At 43.0% G+C, this 19,410-nt stretch overlaps 1 protein-coding gene across 1 annotated transcript; it reads left to right on the top strand.

The window, feature by feature from the left end:
- Positions 1 to 16,634: 16,634 nt before the first annotated feature.
- Positions 16,635 to 18,439, top strand: six6a (SIX homeobox 6a). The gene is made up of 2 exons (XM_008283878.1): positions 16,635 to 17,206; positions 18,145 to 18,439. Exons 1-2 carry the CDS (start codon positions 16,635 to 16,637, stop codon positions 18,308 to 18,310), a joined length of 738 nt encoding a protein of 245 aa, XP_008282100.1. The 3' UTR covers positions 18,311 to 18,439.
- The last annotated feature ends 971 nt before the right edge of the window (positions 18,440 to 19,410 follow it).

A 19,410-nucleotide genomic window follows, 5' to 3' on the forward strand; every position in this document is an offset into this window, starting at 1 on the left:
ATGTTGCGCTCCGAGTGTGTGTGTGTGTGTGTGGGGTACGTGTGAGAGAACAAAAGTCGCTAGCAAGGGGCATTCAGCCTGCAGGAGGATTTCCTTGCTCAGCAGAGGAAAGAAGAGAGGGAAGCCTTGATACAGCTGCTTGTGCACAACTGAATTAACTGCACTTCTTTAATAAATATCGTTATTTGACAACAATCAGGGAAGTCTGCAGTCAGTTCTAAGAGTAGCATCAGTTGTAAACAGTTAATATTCCCCTCCACAGCCTGTTTTTATGTGAGAAATCCACACATGACGGATAATTTAAGTCTGTTTTAACTTTTCCTGAACAGCATTTAGGCCGTCGTGAGCCTCATCCTAAAGACAACAAAACTTATGATGAACCAGAAACGTTCGAGCACAGCCAGACACAACCGCTCACGTGAAATCTTAAAATGTACTTTGAGGAAAGATTTAAGTCGCAGCTTCGGCTTGCTGGTGTGACTTGAATTGGGGGTAAGGATAATAGGGCAGATGCAGGCATATTAGTGCTGTGTTGATTTGTAATGGTTTTACTTTAATCTCTTTGATACCTTTCATTTGAGAATTGGGATGCTTGGCCTTGCCATCAGCAATATTTTATATATTTTTTCAACATCATGCCTCAATCCCCTTGAAGGATGTTTTATGTAAAACATGCTTTTTGTGCTCTGGAAAGACATTTAATCAAGATTAACCTTGGTATTTTAGTAGCCAATGGTCTAGCTTTGTGAGGTTTCATAATGGAAGACAATTATAGCACTACTTTCAGTGCCGAGAATCTGCTCTTATGGAGAAAAAAACATTTTTTTTAGGCCTATTGCAAGAATTTTTTGGTGGGTTTTTAAAAGGACTTGTAAAGGGAAATGTCTTTTTTATTTATTTTTTTTTTATTTGTTCCACTTTTTTTGTCATGAAGCCTGCTTTAAGTTGACTTTTCTGCTAAATTTAAGATGTAAGTCTTGCTTTGTGTTAGAAAAGAAAAGAGATAATATTGGTCAAATAATCCACAAAATGTTCTCAGTTTTACTGTCACAGAGATATTTGGTGAAAATCTTGGACGAGCAACCAAAACGTTTTTCAGAACAAATATTGATTAATAGGTTAATTGTGTGTCCAGGTAGTTTAGCTCTGATTTAGATTTTTTTTTATTGGCTAAAATGGGACCTCAAACTTCTGTCTCAGCTCGCTTCATGTTCTGCTCAGCAGGAAGAAAAAAAAAAAGAAAACGTCTGGAAATGTGGCAGCAGGGGAGTACTGCTCTTGTGAATGTTCATTCATGGCTTTCGGAGCATGGCACACTTGAGTATCCTCACATTGTCTGCTAAGAAAGTGCAGAGAAAATAGTTTTCCTGGGTGGTCCGACTCATTATACACTCTGCACTTCTTGATTTACGGCTCACAGTTCAACTGCTGCCAATTAACATGAAAACACGCAACAAGGAGGCGAAAAAAAAGGAAAGTACGGAGGAGGGGGAGCAGGAGGAGGAGGAGGAGGAGGAGGAGGAGGAGGCCTCCGAGTTTCCTTCTGTTGGCACAAAACTGAGTCGGGATGAACCTGCCCTCCACGTCAAGGTAGGAAACTATTAAAAACTTCCAGAGTATGGCCTGAAAATGATCCAGCGACAGGGACAGAACTGTGTTTTTATTTTCTCTGTTACTTGTTAGAAGAAGGAGAACCAGTCAGCTAGCTGTGCTTCCTTCACCTTTTAAGAAAAATGGCATTTTGTGAGAACTTTACTGTTTTAAAATTAATTTTTAAAAAGCAAGAAAAGTCTTCAGTTTGTCTTTATAGCTCTTTGATAAGATGAATGTATGTGTATTTTTAGCATCATAAAACATCCCTACAGGAGCTTTTCATTCCTCATCTACTGTAAAATATTACAATTAACAAACAGGGAAATCATAGAATGTGATTTGTGGCCTCTGTCATATTCAGCCTGTTGCTCCTAATAAGAAACATACAAGTTGGTTGCTAAGTGTTTAGCTGCTCGTGTCTTTGCAGCATCTGTTGTGCAAATAACAAAACATTTATCACTTTTGCACCTAAATCACTCTGAATTAAATTATTCTGCAGCTTCGAGCATCGTGAAAAGGAAGTTGATATACAAGTAGTTTCTTTATTAACGACATAAAACTCGAGTCGTCTCGTGCAGACTTCACAGAAGACGTCTAGAAACGTTCATCACCGGCTTTTACGTACCTCCTTTATACATACGTGCTTTTCGCCACATCAGATAATCTATTTGCATTGTTACCGGGGGTGAACATTCATCCGTCCAGGCACCGTGTCTCAGTGTCTGCAAAGTAATTACTTTCTTTTTCCCTTTTGCTTTCATCCCAGTAAAAGCAGCAGCGCCCTGTTGAGGTCGTGCACTGTTGCACGGTACCCTGTGACCTTGTCAAAAGCAATCACGGCGCTAACACACGACCGGCCTATAGTTTTCCCTCTCATCTTAAGACATAATCTCTTTAATTGGTGTCAGAGTTGGGCTCCTTATGGTGAAAGTCCTGAAAATACCCACACAGACAGACAGACGCGCTCACTTGTTGACACTCCAAAACGAAACAAATGAAAACGGGGGCCTCGTCAGTTGCGCCGCTGAAACTTGTTAATCTTCAGTGTGAGGGGTGTTACCGCAGACCCTCCAGCCACTCCAGCCTGACAGGATCCTTCGACTTAAGTCAGTCCCTTCTGACCCCTCAGACTATTCACTCTTTACACCTGCTCAGCCTGAGCAGCACGGAACAAGTTGGGATGACAGACGAGGGGGAATTCGCTTTGAATCTCAAAGTACTTGCACCTTGAGGAAGAAATTTGTCTCATGGCGGAGCGCGAAACCTTCTTATTCATTTGGTCCAAATAAGGGTTGGGTGATATCCACCGGTTATTATCATTATCCTTTCATCTACTTATTATTAGCACAATTAATCAGTTGTTTCGTCTCTGAAATGTCAGCTAATTCTGAACATGTCCATTCAGGTTTCCCTGAGCCCAAGGTAACTTCTTCACATTACTTGTTTTATGCGACGAGCCGTCTAAAACTCAAGGTATTCAGCTGCGATGATACAAAATGAAGCAAAGCAGCCAATCCTCACATTGGAGAACCAGAAAATATTTCACTTTTTTTTTTTTTTTTTTGTGCTTGAAAAAAAAAATGAAGATAATAAAAACTTGTTGCTGAATAATTTTTTCGTCAGCCTGCAAATCGATTATTCCAGGGATCCTTTCAACTCCAGTCATGCTTTATATATATATACTCAGGTTAGACCATATTTTCTACCCAAGCAGTAATCATTTTATATCTGTGGTTGCATAAAGCCATCACTGAGCTCCTCTGCTTTATGGCAATATTGCATTTACAGGATTTTCACATGCATGCAATGAAGCTTTTAGACTTGTCAGGATGTAAATGGTTGTCATGTATATTGTGGGCTAAAATAGTTGCAGTGGAAAAATAATAAAAAAGTATAAGTGTTAAAGCTGTTGATGAGGCTTTACAGTTATTTTGGAGGTTATGCTTCTAATATTCCCTCATTTTTAGAAATGTAGTGGACAAAATGTGACATCTAACAGTAAGAAAAATGTTCACAAAGTTGAATAAAAACCCATTTACGCTGCATTAGACTGCATAGGCTCTAAACTAAGCTGCTAACTGTTCTTGCTGCATATCCAGTGATGGATCTGAACTGAAGCCAGAGTTCATGCATCTGATATGTAGGAGGATAAGCCGTGCAGCGGTGAAAGGCAGGCGACTGTTTAACATAGCACCACAGAATGATGTTCTCTTATTTCCACAACTGCTGTGACATTTAATAACGCGGTTCATGAATGACTCCAATGTTGCACCTGCAGAGAAAAGAGGTGCCGCTGTTCGTCGAGGAAAGGCCTCGGTTCACCGTCGGGGTCACGCCAGCCAACGCCGCGTCCAGGCCTCCCCGGACAGAAACCCGGAGCGCACGGCTGAATATCAGCGAGCAGAGGTCAGCCCTTCTTCTTCTTACCTGTGACCTCTCGGAGGACTCGTGCTTTATGGAGGGGTTTCCTGGGGATGACGGTGAAAACGGGACCCCAACTTAAACCAATTAAAGCGCTGAATAGACGTCCATAGGGAGGATAAATGGAAACCTTGAGGGATTCGAAGACGCATCAGCTTCTGACATAAATCGTAAGTGAAATCATAAAGCAGTGTGACATAAAAATTACCAAAGAAAGCCACCGGTTGGCTATTTTTTTTATTTATTTTTTTACAAAATGTGGCACAGTGCAGCCTTCTCAAACAACAATTATACCAAAGGGTGTTTTAAATTTTCTCTTCTTCGGGGCCAAGACTTTCACCTGAATGCTCCTCACCTTGGCCGCAGGAGAGCAGCGAGCAGTGAAAAGGGGAAAGCCAAATGAATGTGGAGAACACACATTAATAAAACAGGAAATCGGGGTCTAAAAAGTGCAAATAATCACTGGATGTGAATGTGTCCATTGAAGCACTCTTTTGGGTGCTAGCCCGATGCTCCCACTAATGGCCTGTTTCACTGAAGTAGGACCAGGAATGCTAACCTTCTCAATGCTTCACAACTCAGGACAGGCATTGCTGCGCTCCCATTCGTGTTTGTGTGTGCGTCTGTGTGTGCCTCGCTGTCATTATCCTCTCGGTGGAAATAAAAAAAAAAAAAGAACTCATTCTAGCATACTCTCCCATCCTGTAATGAACAGAGTCTACATATTTATGTTTTTACCAGAGAACACTTGAAACACAAGAGGGGTTAAAGTAAAGAGTGGGGAGGTCTTTTGGACCATTTTCAATATTTCCCCCCTCTGTGCCCCATAGGGCAAGTGAGGGGTTGGTTCTTTACAATAATCAGGTGACCAAAGGAAAATAGTGTGGCCTTAACAAGCCCAAATTAAAAAAGAACATCATTTTCATTATGCAGTCAAACACAATTACAAGCAAATGTTTTCTCTGTGGAGCTGCCCCTGCTTTCAGGGTCTTTGTCCCTCGCTCCTTAGTGTGTGCAGAGAAAGGCCCCGGTGGTCAATGGGCAGCTGAGTGGCGTGTTCAGCGGAGGCCCACATCCTTAGCCCCCAGCGCAGAATACATTTTGTTAGAGGAGCAGCCATACATTCTGAGCAGATTTGTTGAATTAGAGAGCGCAGCGGGAGCCGGGGAAGCGGGGGGTAAAGTGATGGGGAGGACTTGTTGCTAGGTGACTGACATACAACTGCAGCATGCCAGTTTTCAGAGCTTGGCACTCCTTGTCTGTTTTCTCTCTTCTTTTTATTTTTTTTTTTGTTTTGTTTTGTTTTCTTCCTTATCACCCCCCTCCCCTCCTCTCCCCTCCCCTCCTCTCCCCTCCCCTCCTCACCCTCCCTCCCCTACTCCACCCTCCCATCAATTCACTTATCCAGCCCTCCTCGTTGCTGAAGTGTGGATAATAAAATGAAGAGAAAATAGACAAAACAGGGTGAATGATGGAGGATTCTACACTACACCTCTAGCACCTACTAAGAACCTAGTCATCAGCTTTTCAACCGCGTTGATCCTGGAAAAACCTCGCCGCCGCCGCCGCCGCCGCTATAGAGGAAAAAAATGCTTTTATGAGGCAAAGTAAAGGTAGATCCCCTCTTTCTAATGTGCCAGTTAGTATAGAATCTGACATAAAGTATTAGCCTCATGGAGACACTTTGCGCTATCAGCAAAAAAAAAGGAAAAAAAAAAAATCCTGTGGCTGGTAAGTGACACACAAGGACAGGCAGGATCTCTGTGAACCCCCACCTCCTTGCAGGCATCGCTGCTCGGGAGATGTGCCATTTGAAGCATTGATATTTTCAAATATAATCCAAACTGTTTCTTAAGTTATCAACTTCGTCCTGATCTATAATTCCATTCTGTAATTATAACATTGAGGGATTTCTTTGTTTTTTTTTCTCCAGTTATTCTCGGCTGACTTATTGAATTTTCCTGAGCAAACACTTCCTTCAGCTCCTCATTCGATATGTGTCTCGTCTATTTCCTGACCGCCTGACTTAGCAGTCTGACCACTTACCTTATCAGCCCCTGTCACTGCACATCAAGCATCTCAGCCACACCGACAGCAAGAAGTTAGAGAAATAATGAGTCCACGAATGTTTATGTACTTTTTCTAACTGTAGAGCGGTAATCCCATCATAATCCAAGGGTAGTACAGGAGGTAGCGTTGGGTTTACACATTACAATATAGAGCCACGTGCACGACAGGCACAATATTTTTAGGTATATGTTTGCAGCACTTCTGTCTTCAAGGGTATGAATGCATAAAGAGAAGTGACTGCAGCTGCTGGTGCTGCTGATTGTGGAGAGGCCTTACCCGCACACTCCGTCTCTCCGTTTGTCTGGAAACGTATTACATCTTTGAACATCACGTTTTCATTCCGAGCCAGCCAGCGCAGGGGTGTAGAAGAGATTCAGGGTCATCGGGATTTTAGATTTCCCCCTCGGTGTCGCATTTATTCAAAGCTCTGTCTGAAGGTCAAAACCAAATACACCCAAACGAAGAAGCCATTGTTGATCTGTTTCTCCACCTTGTGCCTCCCTATTCCTTTTCACCAAGGAAGCATCTTTCTTTCTTTGTGCCGCCAGGGGCTTATGAGACTATCAGAGCACACCTGTGCCCTGAGGAAAATTCCCTTGCTCTCTGTAAAGCTGTATTATTCAGCACAAGGCCATGACAGTCAGTGTTTCTAAAAGCATTCGGAACATTGTAAATGGTGATGCTAAAAACTGTCAGGAACCCACCGAGGTACAAAAAGAAGAGAGATACCATATACAATAGCGTCCCTTTATACGTGGCAGGCTGACAAACTGTCAGGAACAAGATATAGACTTCACATTTGGTAGTCAAATAACCTCTGATACAGCTTCCATTAGCTAAACAACCTGATGTACGTTGTTTTTATAGAAAAAGTAAAAGCACTTGTGTAATTTCTCTCATCTTTTCTGGACTTTTTGAATATTTATACCGACTTTAGTGGCTATTATGTTTTTTTTTTTTAAATGAGTCTGTTGAGTCAACGCAGCCGGTGACTGAGTTAAAGTGTTGATTGTTAAACTAAACAGGAAACAAAAGCTGCAATACTGAGTGATTACATTTGCAGCTATTTGCTAAATTCAAGTTTAATTCAATGCTTGTGTTATTTTGTTATTTATTGGCTGTTAAATATGGATATGTGATGAGGCAAAAATGCATCAAAATGACAAATATCATATGAATTATTTACTAAATATAATCAATAACTCAGACTATAGAAATTGACAAGTCCAGAAATAATCAGCTGTTATGTCAAATTTCTTCTGTTAAATTTAATGAACTAATTGTTTTCTCTGTAGTTTTGGTTAACAGGTTGTACAAATGTACATGTCTTAAGTTAAATTGAATTACTGCTCGTGTCTGGCAAAGAAAGAGCAGCAGTTATTGATCAGCTCAGACCTATACTGACTCGTGTCTTGGCATCTCTCTGGCGAGGCTCCACGCAACTTCCAAGATAAGATGGCATTAACAGGGTGTCTAGTTTGTTTGGTTTTTTGGCTCAGCCTCCTCGCTGCTGTCGGCGCTGATGTGCTGCAGTGTGCCAAACTGTTTGGCAGGATGTTAATGAAGCCGAGTGCTGATGAGATCACCAACAAACTTATATCACTTTTTTTTTTTTTTTATCAGCCGCTTTGATGCATTTATCTCCCTTTCATGACTGAATCCAACCTTTATATCTAATTTAAAACAGATATTTTTCTTCTGAATATGAAACCTTAACACCATCAGACTCTGGTTTCAGCGTCAGTTTGCACCACAGCTCAGCGTACACACCGTCCTCTTATCGATCTGTTCTTGGATGTTTTTTTTTTCCTTGTTAGAAAACCAACTGCTGACTTTTGTGTCTTATATCTCACTCATTTACATTGACCCGAATCCCCAGCATCCCCGTTAAGTAGAATGATTTAATCCTCCCTGGCAGGAGCACCCAGAGCACCCCTCTGCTTACCCTCCAAACATGCATTTTTAATCAGTATATTAAGATGTCACATAACAGTCTGAGCTCATCAGCAATGCCGCTGGCCATAGCAAATATGGATTCAGCTGTTTAGAGCAGCATTAAACCCAGGCTGCAGGCTGCCGGAGAATAATCACTGAATGATGATGTGTAAAATGTATTTTTCCTATACGAAGAACCACACCGAGAGCGACAATTCAGCCGCAAATAAAATCTCATCTTTGTGTCTTTTTAAAAGGGTTTGGAGGATGTTAGATTTACAGTGCGGCAGAGAAGAGCAGGGACCAGCGAGGAAATCATTTGACTCATCTTCTCAAGGTCTCTGAAGTCTCCACAGGGCCTTGTCCTTGTAGCACAAGACTGCTGATGCCACGCGGTGCACTGAGAGGGCTGTGCACGGATAAATATTAGAGTATGTGTGAGTGGCGAAAGCGAGATGACTCTCAGCCTGTCACTTGTGTTTGGAGTCCTGGCATCAAGCAGAGACCTGCTCAGTGACACCCGGTAACTCAAGCAATGACATCAACACATACACATATACTTTCCCCCCCACTCGCCCTCCTCTCTCTGTGTATCGCACAAACACAAACACACACACACAGGCCTGTCAGCTAACTCCTGTCACAGGCATCACCCTCTAGGTACACTGGTGAGCTTTGTGCACACAGTGATCAGGCAGCTCGCCAGCTCTGCCTTCTCCTGCCTCTACCTAGACGATCCCCTTCATCCTAATGAGCTCTGTCAGAATGGCATTTGACATAAGCCATCAATAAAGCACAGCTGACAGACATTAAAGAGTCCAGAAATCCAGGATATCCCCGGCCTGGGCTCCTCACGGTGGAGACATCTTCTACATCTGAGTCCATTTGCAACCAGAAGGCAGATTATAAGGTACAAGTTTAAATCCGATACAGACCTAATAGCTGCCAAATATACCATTTTAGCCAAGCAGCCTTCACCCTGATGCAGAATTTGCAGCACTTTAAACAACAGTGTGTTTTGTGTCTAGTGATCATTAGCATTATTTTTATTTTATTTTTTTTTATTTCAAAACACATTTAATGGGTGAAAATGAATATGCTCCTTGATTAGAAAATAACAACCTTAGGCAATGAAAACATCCTCACTTCTCAATAGACCCTGAGTGTAATTGTGCTGCATTGTACGCTGAGGCTCTTCTGTGGTGTGAGCCTCGCCGCCGCTCGCGGATTGCTGCTCATCTGTGGTTGGCACTAATAAACACTAGGTCGAAGAAACAATCCGGTTTTTATGGAAACTAATCAACTTAAAGAAGTCTTTTTGATAGTATAGGAGGGTGTCGCACAGCCATGAGAGCACCTTTTTACTATAAAGTAATTCCTACCGCAGGGTGAATCCGCTGCGAGGGGGCTCAGTGTGAATCATCCTACCCAAGCTAATGGATACAATTTAGGATTCTGTTTTTATTTTATTTCTCTCCTCTCTCTATCTCTATCTCTCTCTCTGTCAAATTGCCTGAATGCGTGGAGCGTAATACTTAGAAATAAATATTAATCCTGCGTGCTGTACTGTATATGTACAAGAAAGAAGAAGAAGAAGAAGAAGTGTTTGTAGCCTGGCTGGGTTTTTTTTTCTTCTTTTCTACTCACCTACAACACATTAAATCAAACACATCTTAAAGAGATATGTGTAAAGGTCACTGCAGAAAAAGCTGTGATAGTGCAGACAAAAGAGCAAAGTATGTTGCTAGAGGAGACATTTATTGACAGTCATGTGTGTGTTGTGTGTGTTGTGTGTGTGTGTGTGTGTGTGTGTGTAGGAGCTGAGGCTCTTAGACAATGTGAAGTGGAGGTGAGGCCCAGGCGGCGGTGCTGCGGCGCCGTGACCTGTGCCCCGACTCACGCATCATGTAGCTCCCCGGCGCCAGAGGACCCCCTGACCGTGATGAGTTTTGACTCCTGTCACCTTTGGGTGTCGTCAAGATCCTATGACATGGGCAGTATTTTTTTTTTTTTAACTTTATATATATATTTTTATTTCAGAGAGGGTGACCACTGTCCCCCCCCCAACCAGTGAACAAAAAACCTTTCTGGACACGATCCAGACCTGAGGTTTGCTTTATGTATTCAAAAGCTTTTCACACAGCCTTGTTTTTCTAGTTACTGGCAATAATGGTGTTACAATCACAAACTTCCAATGTACCAGTATAATAATAGACCTCAATAATTGACTAAATTGTGATCATTTAGTTGTTATGTAAAAGTGAAGTCTTCATTCTTTTCTCTCGCCAGCCTCTTGTATTGTAATGCGCGTTAGTGAATAAAACAGATAAAGGGAGACAGAGATAGTGTGTGGGTGGCTGCGGAGGAAGGTCTAAAGACCAAGCATTCAATCAACCCACCTGTTTTGACAGTTTGTCTGTAGTGGCGTCAATGCACTACATTCACTGGAAGGTTTTCTCTCCTTTTTTTTTTTTTATGTATCTTCTCATACAGCACTCAGGTTTGACAACTGGACCCTTGTGTGGCGTCTCAGAAAAATACTACACTCTGCTTTACTTTCATTCAGCGTTACTCCTGATGTTTGTGGCTGAAAAACAAGCGAGTGATTGAAAACAACTGGAGGCCAATTTCATGTATGTAGAAAGTGTTCAATTTCAATTTCGTGCATGTTGTATGTGACAAAGGATTTACGGTTCATAATTACCCGGTTGGCATTTTAGTTCTAACAGCGAAATGCTGCCTCATGCGCACAATCACTTTGTTGTACAAGTGCTATAGGTGATGCATGCATTTGTTCATTTGCAATTTCTGCCCGCTATTGCTCTGCCTCTTACACAAACACTCACAAACACAGGTTATATAAAGCGGTGCGGTGTGCACCATGCACTCTCCCTAGTTTCATTTAGCCCTTTATCTGGCCAGAAATTGACTGCATTCAAGAGTGGAATGGATGTAATAATTGCATGCACTCTATAACATGCTCTGCAAATGTGTTTTTGAAAAAAAAAGAAAAAAAAAAAGGGTAGGTTTCAAGGTATTCCTAATGGCTTTCTGCCAAGGATTCGAGGTTCACTCTCACTGTATTGTTTGTTTGCAACAGCTAAATGTAGTCCCCTCGCTTACATTTGCGACCTGCAGGGAAGATGAAACGTTGAGATTCTGGAATAAACCTTCGGCATAGGATCTCACTTTTGTGCTGAATGACAATAGCAGGATTCAATGAAGTTACATTTACAGGCCACAGATGGTTGGTAAAGCCTTTTGTAATATGTAGAAGCACTGCAGAGGTTTATACAACAGAAAATCTCTTTGACCAAGGTGCAGTGCCTTTGTACGGCCTCACCGTGTACATGATGCACAGTTCTATTGGTTAAATGACTCTTTTCATATTAGCATTGAGAATGTACACTCCATTATGAATATTCAGTGCTGCTGTCATGTCTCAGCTCTGAAATAGGCATTATGCATTTACATATTCTATACACCGTTCCAGTGTGAATTGGCTTAGTAGGTATAAGGTCAAATATCATGTGCACTGATTATAATAACAGTAGTCTGGCTGAGCTGCATATTAGATGCCCTGTGAAACAAAAGCTTGGGGGGAATAGTATGTGTGTCAGGCCAGGGCTGGCATGTGTGTGCGCCCCCACACTGACTGCTGCAGTGTTCTGGCTCTCCTCTATCCGTGTCAGCAGGGCTGTGTGACTGAAAGGCACTGGATTACGTACACTGGGGGCCAATGGGTCAGTGGATAAGAAGTCTTCTCTGTTACCACAAATCCACAGATTAAACGCAGCGTCGAGAGCTAGTGCTGCCCCCGGGGGCAAATGGGTCTGAAAACACAACTCCGAGAGAGCTTTGGCTTAACCCTTCTGTCACTGCGGAGCCACGAGGCAACATATGAGTGAAGTGACTCCTCTTTAACTCCCGCCGCATGAGGCAGGCCTTTTAAATACATCCGGGTCATCCAGGGGTTATTGGTAGTGTTGCTGACATGATATCTTAATTGGAAAGTTAATCCTGCGCCGGGACAGCTGACTCTAAGTTAAAACGCTCTGTCGTGCAGGGAGAAGTCAACAAAACAGCCGGGATGAGAAGGCAGGCCTCCGAACATACACAGAAAGGTTTGAATCATCTGTCTTTGCCGGGCAGACGTGCATACCCGCCCCAGGCAATTATCAGCACACACTGGCATTGTTTCCTTTCGCTGGCTGACTTCTCTCGATGCTGTTTCTGCACAAACAGATCAGGGGATATTTACAGTACCAGAGCACGTCAGCGCTGAGGTGATATGATGCGTTTCTGAGTCAGATTGGCATTTACCAGTGGTGTTTATTGTGAGCAAACTCTTTGGTGTGCCTGTGCTCATGTTTGCATACATCTCAACGGGCTTATGGACACGAGGAGCATCCGGGATGCGGGGGAGAGCAGATGGGGAGAGGAAGGTACTGTAGGTCTGCATGGGATAGTGGCAGGATGGCTGTTGGTGACAGGCTCTTGTAGCGTCTCGTCTGCTCCAGTGATCCTGGGGAATCTGGGTCATTTCCAGCCTGTTCGCATGTAACTGTTCCCCCCACTCCTTCCCTCCCTCTGCCCAGGGCGAGCTACGACCCAGCTACATGCTAATGATGACACAAAGTAAATGTACTCATCTCTTATGATAACCTGGGAGGAAGCTGAGCAGTGGACCACGCTGAGGTTCACTACACCTCTCTTCACCTTGCAGTCCTCTTCATGCAGCTGTTTGTCACTCTTCGGATAGAGGCACACATCAGGCTGTTCCTCTTTGCCAAGGATGCTCTCAGACTATTTAATGCAGTGAATCTGTATCTGTTGGCATGACAGCAGCTACAGCAGCTGACACTATGTATGTGGCGTTACCAAGCACTTCCACATTTCAGTTCAATTCAGTGCACATTTATTTATTCACAAAGCAATTAGTTTGTGGGTATAAGTTAGAAGCAGAGAGGAAACGGAGCACAGAGGGACGATTATGAGAAATGCTGTCTGGCTGTTTGTGGCTGCTTTGAGCTGAAAGTGCAAAAGCATCAATAAAAAAAATGTAAAAAATAAAAAATATTACATAAAAATGCCAGGGGTGGTCCACTTTGCAGAAGCTCAAGATAATCCACGTGTGCATAATGATAAATGAGAATCTAATATTATTTTGCTCTGATATGAAGGTTACAATTTTCAGCCTCCTTGAACTTGGAAACAGAAGAAACACTCTCACCTGATAAAGGTCAGTGAACATGTTCATGTTTCCCCCAAACATTTTTAGGATGTAATGAGGGTTTTTTTTGCTTTTATTTATTGCAATAATAACAATAATAATAATAAAAACATTATGTTCCTCTGTAACATGTGCAGAGGGGAAAAAACAGTAAAACTTGTGCAGATCAGAGCAACAACGCTGCAACTAAAACTGCAGATTTTTGCAGCTGCTGTCAGAGAAGTGCTGAATTAACTTTCTATTCCTTTTTTTTTTTTTTTCCAGGTCACAGTTTTGCCTGGGTCACAGTGTCCCTGCCTCCTCCTGTAGCCTCACCACCGCTTGGTTCTGAATCTTGGTCACCTGATGTCCTGGATTTGAGGTAAGAAAGTGTCTTCCTCTAATGTGTAGAAGTGTGAAGCTGCAGCGCATTAAAACAAACGAGGGGCTCATCAGATCTGATGCAGAAATCTGCTGTTTATTAAAAGCATGGAGCTGTGTTCTGTGTGACTGAGCAGCGCAGGGGTGGCAGTTGGATGCATGAAACAAATGGACCAAAGAAAGGAAAAAATAGTTTGAATGAGATCCACTGTGCTGCTGTGCTGAATGTGCGGAGATATTGGTGTCAGGAGGCCTATCTGACTCCGTGACATGGGCCTGGACTCCCTGTGATACAACCACTGGCTATATTTAACATGACATCTAACATTCGTCACTGCGTAAAATCCAGAAAAAGGTTACCACGGTGCAATTAAAATATAAAAATAGAATAAAAAAGGATCTATTTGCGAGCTTTTCCATATGACTAATACGCACAGGAAGCACTAATTCACTAAGAAAACAAACACTAAAACCTGTCCAGACTTTCTCTTTTTCTGTGTTATGAATGATTAAAGCGTGCCTATAAGCCAGACGTGTTGCTTACACAGCATGGTCTACAATTGTTATTTCCAGCTCTCCGTTTAAGAGATCCAAAACTCGTTCATATTTTATTGATGTGCGCTTCCCAGAAAAAAAAAAAAAAGTATTGCAGTCCTTGTAAATTTAGGCTGGGACGGGAAGCCTGCAGGAATGAAATATTCACAGACAGCTAAATATTTCAGAGCAGCACCTTGTCAGTCGCCCTCACAATTTACTTCCACTGCTTCATCTGATGGAGCTCTTATCCTTTATTTACTGCTTGGTGTTGAAATAAGGTTGGATGATTGGCGACCCCGATACACAGAAGTTAACTTGTCCTCATTTTTTATTTCTTTAAAAAAAAAAAAACATTTCTCCTCCATTAAATGCCAACATTTCTGTATAAAGATGACGCGGCCTGTTTGTTTTAAACAAAGCAGGCATATTATTTTTAGTTGTATTTTCCCATCAGCATTAAGGGATGATATTCAAATTCTTGATTATTAAGGTGTTTTTGTTTTTTTTATTATTATTTTTTAATGCGTAATGAAGATGCAGTCTCCATTAAGAGAATGAACAGCTTCATGTGCAGAAGGCATTTCATAACCTCCGCATCAAGAGTCCACGTATAATTCATGCAAAAAGATCCCGAAGGGGATTCAGCTCGAGTGTGTGGTGCGTGCATGAGTGCGCATGCATGAGAAACAGAGAGAGAGCGAGAGAGAGAGAGAGAGAGGAAGATAGAGGGAGAGGGAGGAGGAGGAGGGGGGGTATCTGTGAAAATAATATCAGGCTTTTCCGTCAGAATGAACTTTACTACTGTATCCAGCCATGAAATAATCTGACCCGACACTTCAAACCATCTGCGCTATCTATCCGCCCTCTTATTTACTAAATCAGCCTGTGCACAAAACGGAGTGTGTCTGATACTAAACCCGAGTAGCCTGGCGGGGCCATGATAATCCTATATACACAAATATTTCTCCCACTGCCGTGTTTTACAGACTCCACGCGAACGCCCTGAGCTGAAGCTGTCGGCGCCGATACTGTAAATAATAATAACACCCTCCAAAAAAACGTGCGTAAAAAGCTCCTGTCAGTGCGCACATCACACACACACACACACACACACACACACACACACACACACACACACACACACACACACACACACACACACCGTTTGGCCTGTGTTTTAAACTTAAAAAAGAGCATTTGTTCATGCCCAATATAAAAGAGCATGCATCACCGTGACTTGTGCGCTGATATGATTTAATATGATTGATAAATAAAGATTTTTGTGCGGTTGAAGTAAAATAAAATAAAAAATGTGGGAAGCCTCGGCTGAATGTTCAAGGTTGCGAAGCTGGAGTTGGCTGCAAATTCACAGTCCTGTTGAGATGTTGAAACAAAGGCCACATTCACCCTGTTCTCAATCATTTCTACAATTTAAAATTGACATATGACTCAAGATGCTCCACAAAATGTGCAGACAAAAAAAAATTAGAATCTAGACAAAAAAATAAAAATCACAGAGCAAACATTTAGATTTTTAGAACCCATCCAATAAGACCATCACAGGCCTGGTGAGACTGGAGGAGAGCCTATCAGAAGTGAGGCTGCTGGGGAAAAAAACATCACAGTAAAGACGGTGTTGAGCTATAAAAATGAGTGCATGCTGTCTGAAATGTACATATAGGCCCAGTGTGTAGTATTAGTGATTTTTACCTCAGGGCAGGACAGTCTATAGTCAGCGAGGATGTGTCATTTTGCCTGTTTCAAGAGCTCTAAAGGGAGGCTGTGCCGAGCGTGTTTGTCTGCTCCGGCACTTCACTGTGCGCACTGAAGAGTCTTTCTTCAGCACAAAGGCGCAGGGTGTTTGGGAAGCACGGTGGGGCAGCTAAACGTTTGAAGACGCGAAGCAAAAAGGTCAAAATGTTTATATTATTTCTGAAAAGGGAGGTGCTGAGATCTCCTTTACGCCCGATTGGCCGAACTTGACAGTGATTGACGTGCATCCATGGCAACCGGGCAGCCAATCTGCCAAGTCCAATAGGAAATCATCGGAGGGGGCTTGACTGTCTTTTTCTCCCCCCCTTAAAAATACATCTCAGCTCCGGCTTTAATTCTTTCCTACACTCAATCCCCTGCCTACCTTGAAAAATACATCGCCGCTCCGGCTTTAATTTTTTGGTCTTGCACCTTCAGCCCTTTGCCTGCCAAGTTTGCCAAGCCCGAGGATGCGGTAGCCAGGCCCCCTCCGCGCACCATCGTCCCTCCTCCGCGGCGCTCGGCGTGTGCGCTTTTCTCACGGCTGGTCAGACGATTGGTTCGGTAACTTTGGGATTTGCCTTGTTTTTTCGGGTGTCTTGGATTGCCTTGGCGCACGGAGCGAAGAAGCGGAGGACTCGACGCGGAGGAGAGGGAGAGAGAGAGCGAGAGAGAGAGAGAGAGAGAGGAGAGAGGAAAGGAGGGGGAGAGGGGAAACACAGGAGAAGCCTCCATGTTTCAGCTGCCCATCTTGAATTTCAGCCCCCAGCAGGTCGCCGGGGTCTGCGAGACTCTGGAGGAGAGCGGGGACGTCGAGCGCCTGGGCCGCTTCCTCTGGTCGCTGCCCGTCGCGCCGGCGGCCTGCGAGGTCCTCAACAAGAACGAGTCGGTGCTGAGGGCCCGCGCCGTCGTCGCCTTCCACACCGGCAATTTCCGTGAACTCTACCACATCCTAGAGAACCACAAGTTCACCAAAGAGTCGCACACGAAACTGCAGGCGCTGTGGCTCGAGGCGCACTACCAGGAGGCTGAGAAGCTGCGGGGCCGCCCGCTGGGGCCGGTGGACAAATACAGGGTGAGGAAGAAGTTTCCCCTTCCCAGAACCATCTGGGATGGAGAGCAGAAAACCCACTGCTTCAAGGAGAGAACCCGGCACTTGCTTAGAGAATGGTATTTGCAGGATCCCTACCCGAACCCCAGTAAAAAGAGGGAGCTTGCACAGGCTACTGGACTTACACCCACACAAGTAGGAAACTGGTTCAAAAACCGCAGACAAAGAGACAGAGCGGCGGCTGCGAAGAACAGGTGAGCTGCATGCATCCTTTAAACGCTTTCTGATGATCATACCTGCAACCAGTCAATTAATGTGAACGCAGCAGAAACAGGAGGAAAAAAAAACACTCGTGTGGTTTAACAGAGGTCCGGTTTAATGACCCAGAACAGGCCTGCTCAGAACCAAACACTCCTGACTTCACTGTTCCTCATATTCATCCTGCAATCATTTTTTTTTCTCCTTTTGAAATTCACGCAGCTCTCTTTGTCTGCGCTGACATTACACTGAAGGGCTGAAATGCCAGAAAGCAACAGCAAAAAAATTGCAGTGATTTTCTGTAATTTCTTCTGCAATTGTGGATTTTACTGTGACTGAATAAATGTTTTCTATTTTTATTAACTGTAAGATTAAAGCAGCAGAGAGGAACAGTCAATCTGAGCTTTAATGTTATTTGGTGCCATATTTATTATTATTAGAACTCAGCAGGTCCGTGAGTCCATATTAACAATAATAATAAATATGTAAATATTATTTCACGTGTAGTTTATTGCTGTAGGCAGCTGTTATTGCTGAGAGGCCTGTTCTGGTGGAGCTGCTACTGATCATGTTTATTAAAGCTGCCTTATATAAGCTAAAATTGCATATATATAATTTACCTGTTATATAATCAATAACATATTTATGATCTTGCTGTGATATTTGTAAAATTAATTTGTGTCTGTTTTATTGAGGGACTCATTTCATCCATGCACATTACAAAAAATATATTTAGTTTGTTTCATGTTGCGTTTTTTAAAATAATTGTTAAAGAACCAGCTGATGGGTTGAGCTGGTTTTATTTGTTTAAATCGTATTTTTTCGTGATTTTTAAAAATGGTTTTGTAATGTGTAATTGTGCTTCTGCGACCTGCCTGCCTGCCTGCTGGATGTTTTGATGCCATGTTGTCCCATCTCTCCATCCTCTGGCCAGGCTCCAGCAGCAGGTTCTGTCCGGCGGCTCGGTTCGCTCTCTGGCGGACGAGGACGGCACCGTGGACCGCCTGGGGAACTCGTCCAGTCCGGAGGCCAGTCTGTCCAGCAAAGCAGCCGCCTCGGCCATCTCCATCACCTCCAGCGACAGTGAATGTGACATCTGACGGCCAGAACGAAGGGTGTTAATGCGTCGAGGGGAGATACGAGTGAAAGACAATCTAATAAAACAAGTCATAGTGCCTGCGTTGAGTTAAGAAACAAAAAAAAGAAAGAAAAAATTACAACAAAACACATCCGAACTGATATCTGACGGCTGCCAAAACATGAGGATGATCCGTGGTCTGCGGCGGACTGCCCGTCCTTCTCCTTCTTAGGCCTGTACTTCTTCTTCTTTTTTTATTTTTATTTGTTTTGTTTTGCGTTTTACCCACGTGTGGAACTTAATACGGACGAAACACATTTCACGGACTAATAATCCAACGCTACGAGATGAAACGTAAAAAAAAAAAAAAGAAAAAAAAAGAAGAAAAATAAAAACAAACGAGAAAAAAAAGGAAAAAGGGATGAAGGGCATCCAAACGCGCCTAACCTGCTGTTCTCTGTGGGTATTTCATGTTGAAAAAGAACTGTGATATTTTTACTTTACTTTCAAAGTTTTATAAATAATGTTTATTTGCCTATTTAAAAAAAAAAAACAAGAACAACGATCTGCTCTGTCTCTTCGAATTTCATATTCATTTGCTTGGTGTTTTTAATACTTACCTTGTACACAGGTAAACCTGTTGAGCATGCGCGCTTTAGTGAAAATGTGTTTCAGTAAAAGAAAAAAAAAAGCAGTAAAGATAACTTAATAAAATAATTGTTGATGAAGAGAGTTTAAGGTTTAGTCTTATTCTTTTGTGGGGGAAAGAAGCGATGAATAAATGGTAAAAATCTAAATATTAACATTATTATATGGAACCATTCTGCTCTCTTGATGTTTGGCTGGAAATAAGAGACGTTTTTCGTGATTCTGGTGCCACGGTGCGAGATTCTCTGACACGTTTTCGAGCGAGGCCTAATTGGCCGACGTGCTTAGCGTCCTGTAATGCAGGGTGACAGCGAGAGGTCACGGTGAGGCCGGCTCACTAACCCGGATGATCTGCGAGAGAGATCATAGAGATCAAAACACAGCAGATTGCGCGGACCTGAGCTTTACGCAGCACATGGACGGAGGGACGCACGACGCAGGGACATGCGGGCTTCTGGAATCGTGCAAGTGCGC

Source organism: Stegastes partitus, unplaced genomic scaffold, assembly GCF_000690725.1.
Source record: "Stegastes partitus isolate 25-593 unplaced genomic scaffold, Stegastes_partitus-1.0.2 Scaffold8, whole genome shotgun sequence".
NCBI lineage: Eukaryota > Metazoa > Chordata > Actinopteri > Pomacentridae > Stegastes > Stegastes partitus.

Excerpts from the sequence above, each read along its gene's own strand:
- six6a (XM_008283878.1), top strand. The coding sequence starts at position 16,635 with ATGTTTCAGCTGCCCATCTTGAATTTCAGCCCCCAGCAGGTCGCCGGG. Across the intron at positions 17,207-18,144 it reads GCGGCGGCTGCGAAGAACAG|GCTCCAGCAGCAGGTTCTGT; the intron begins GTGAGCTGCATG and ends TCCTCTGGCCAG.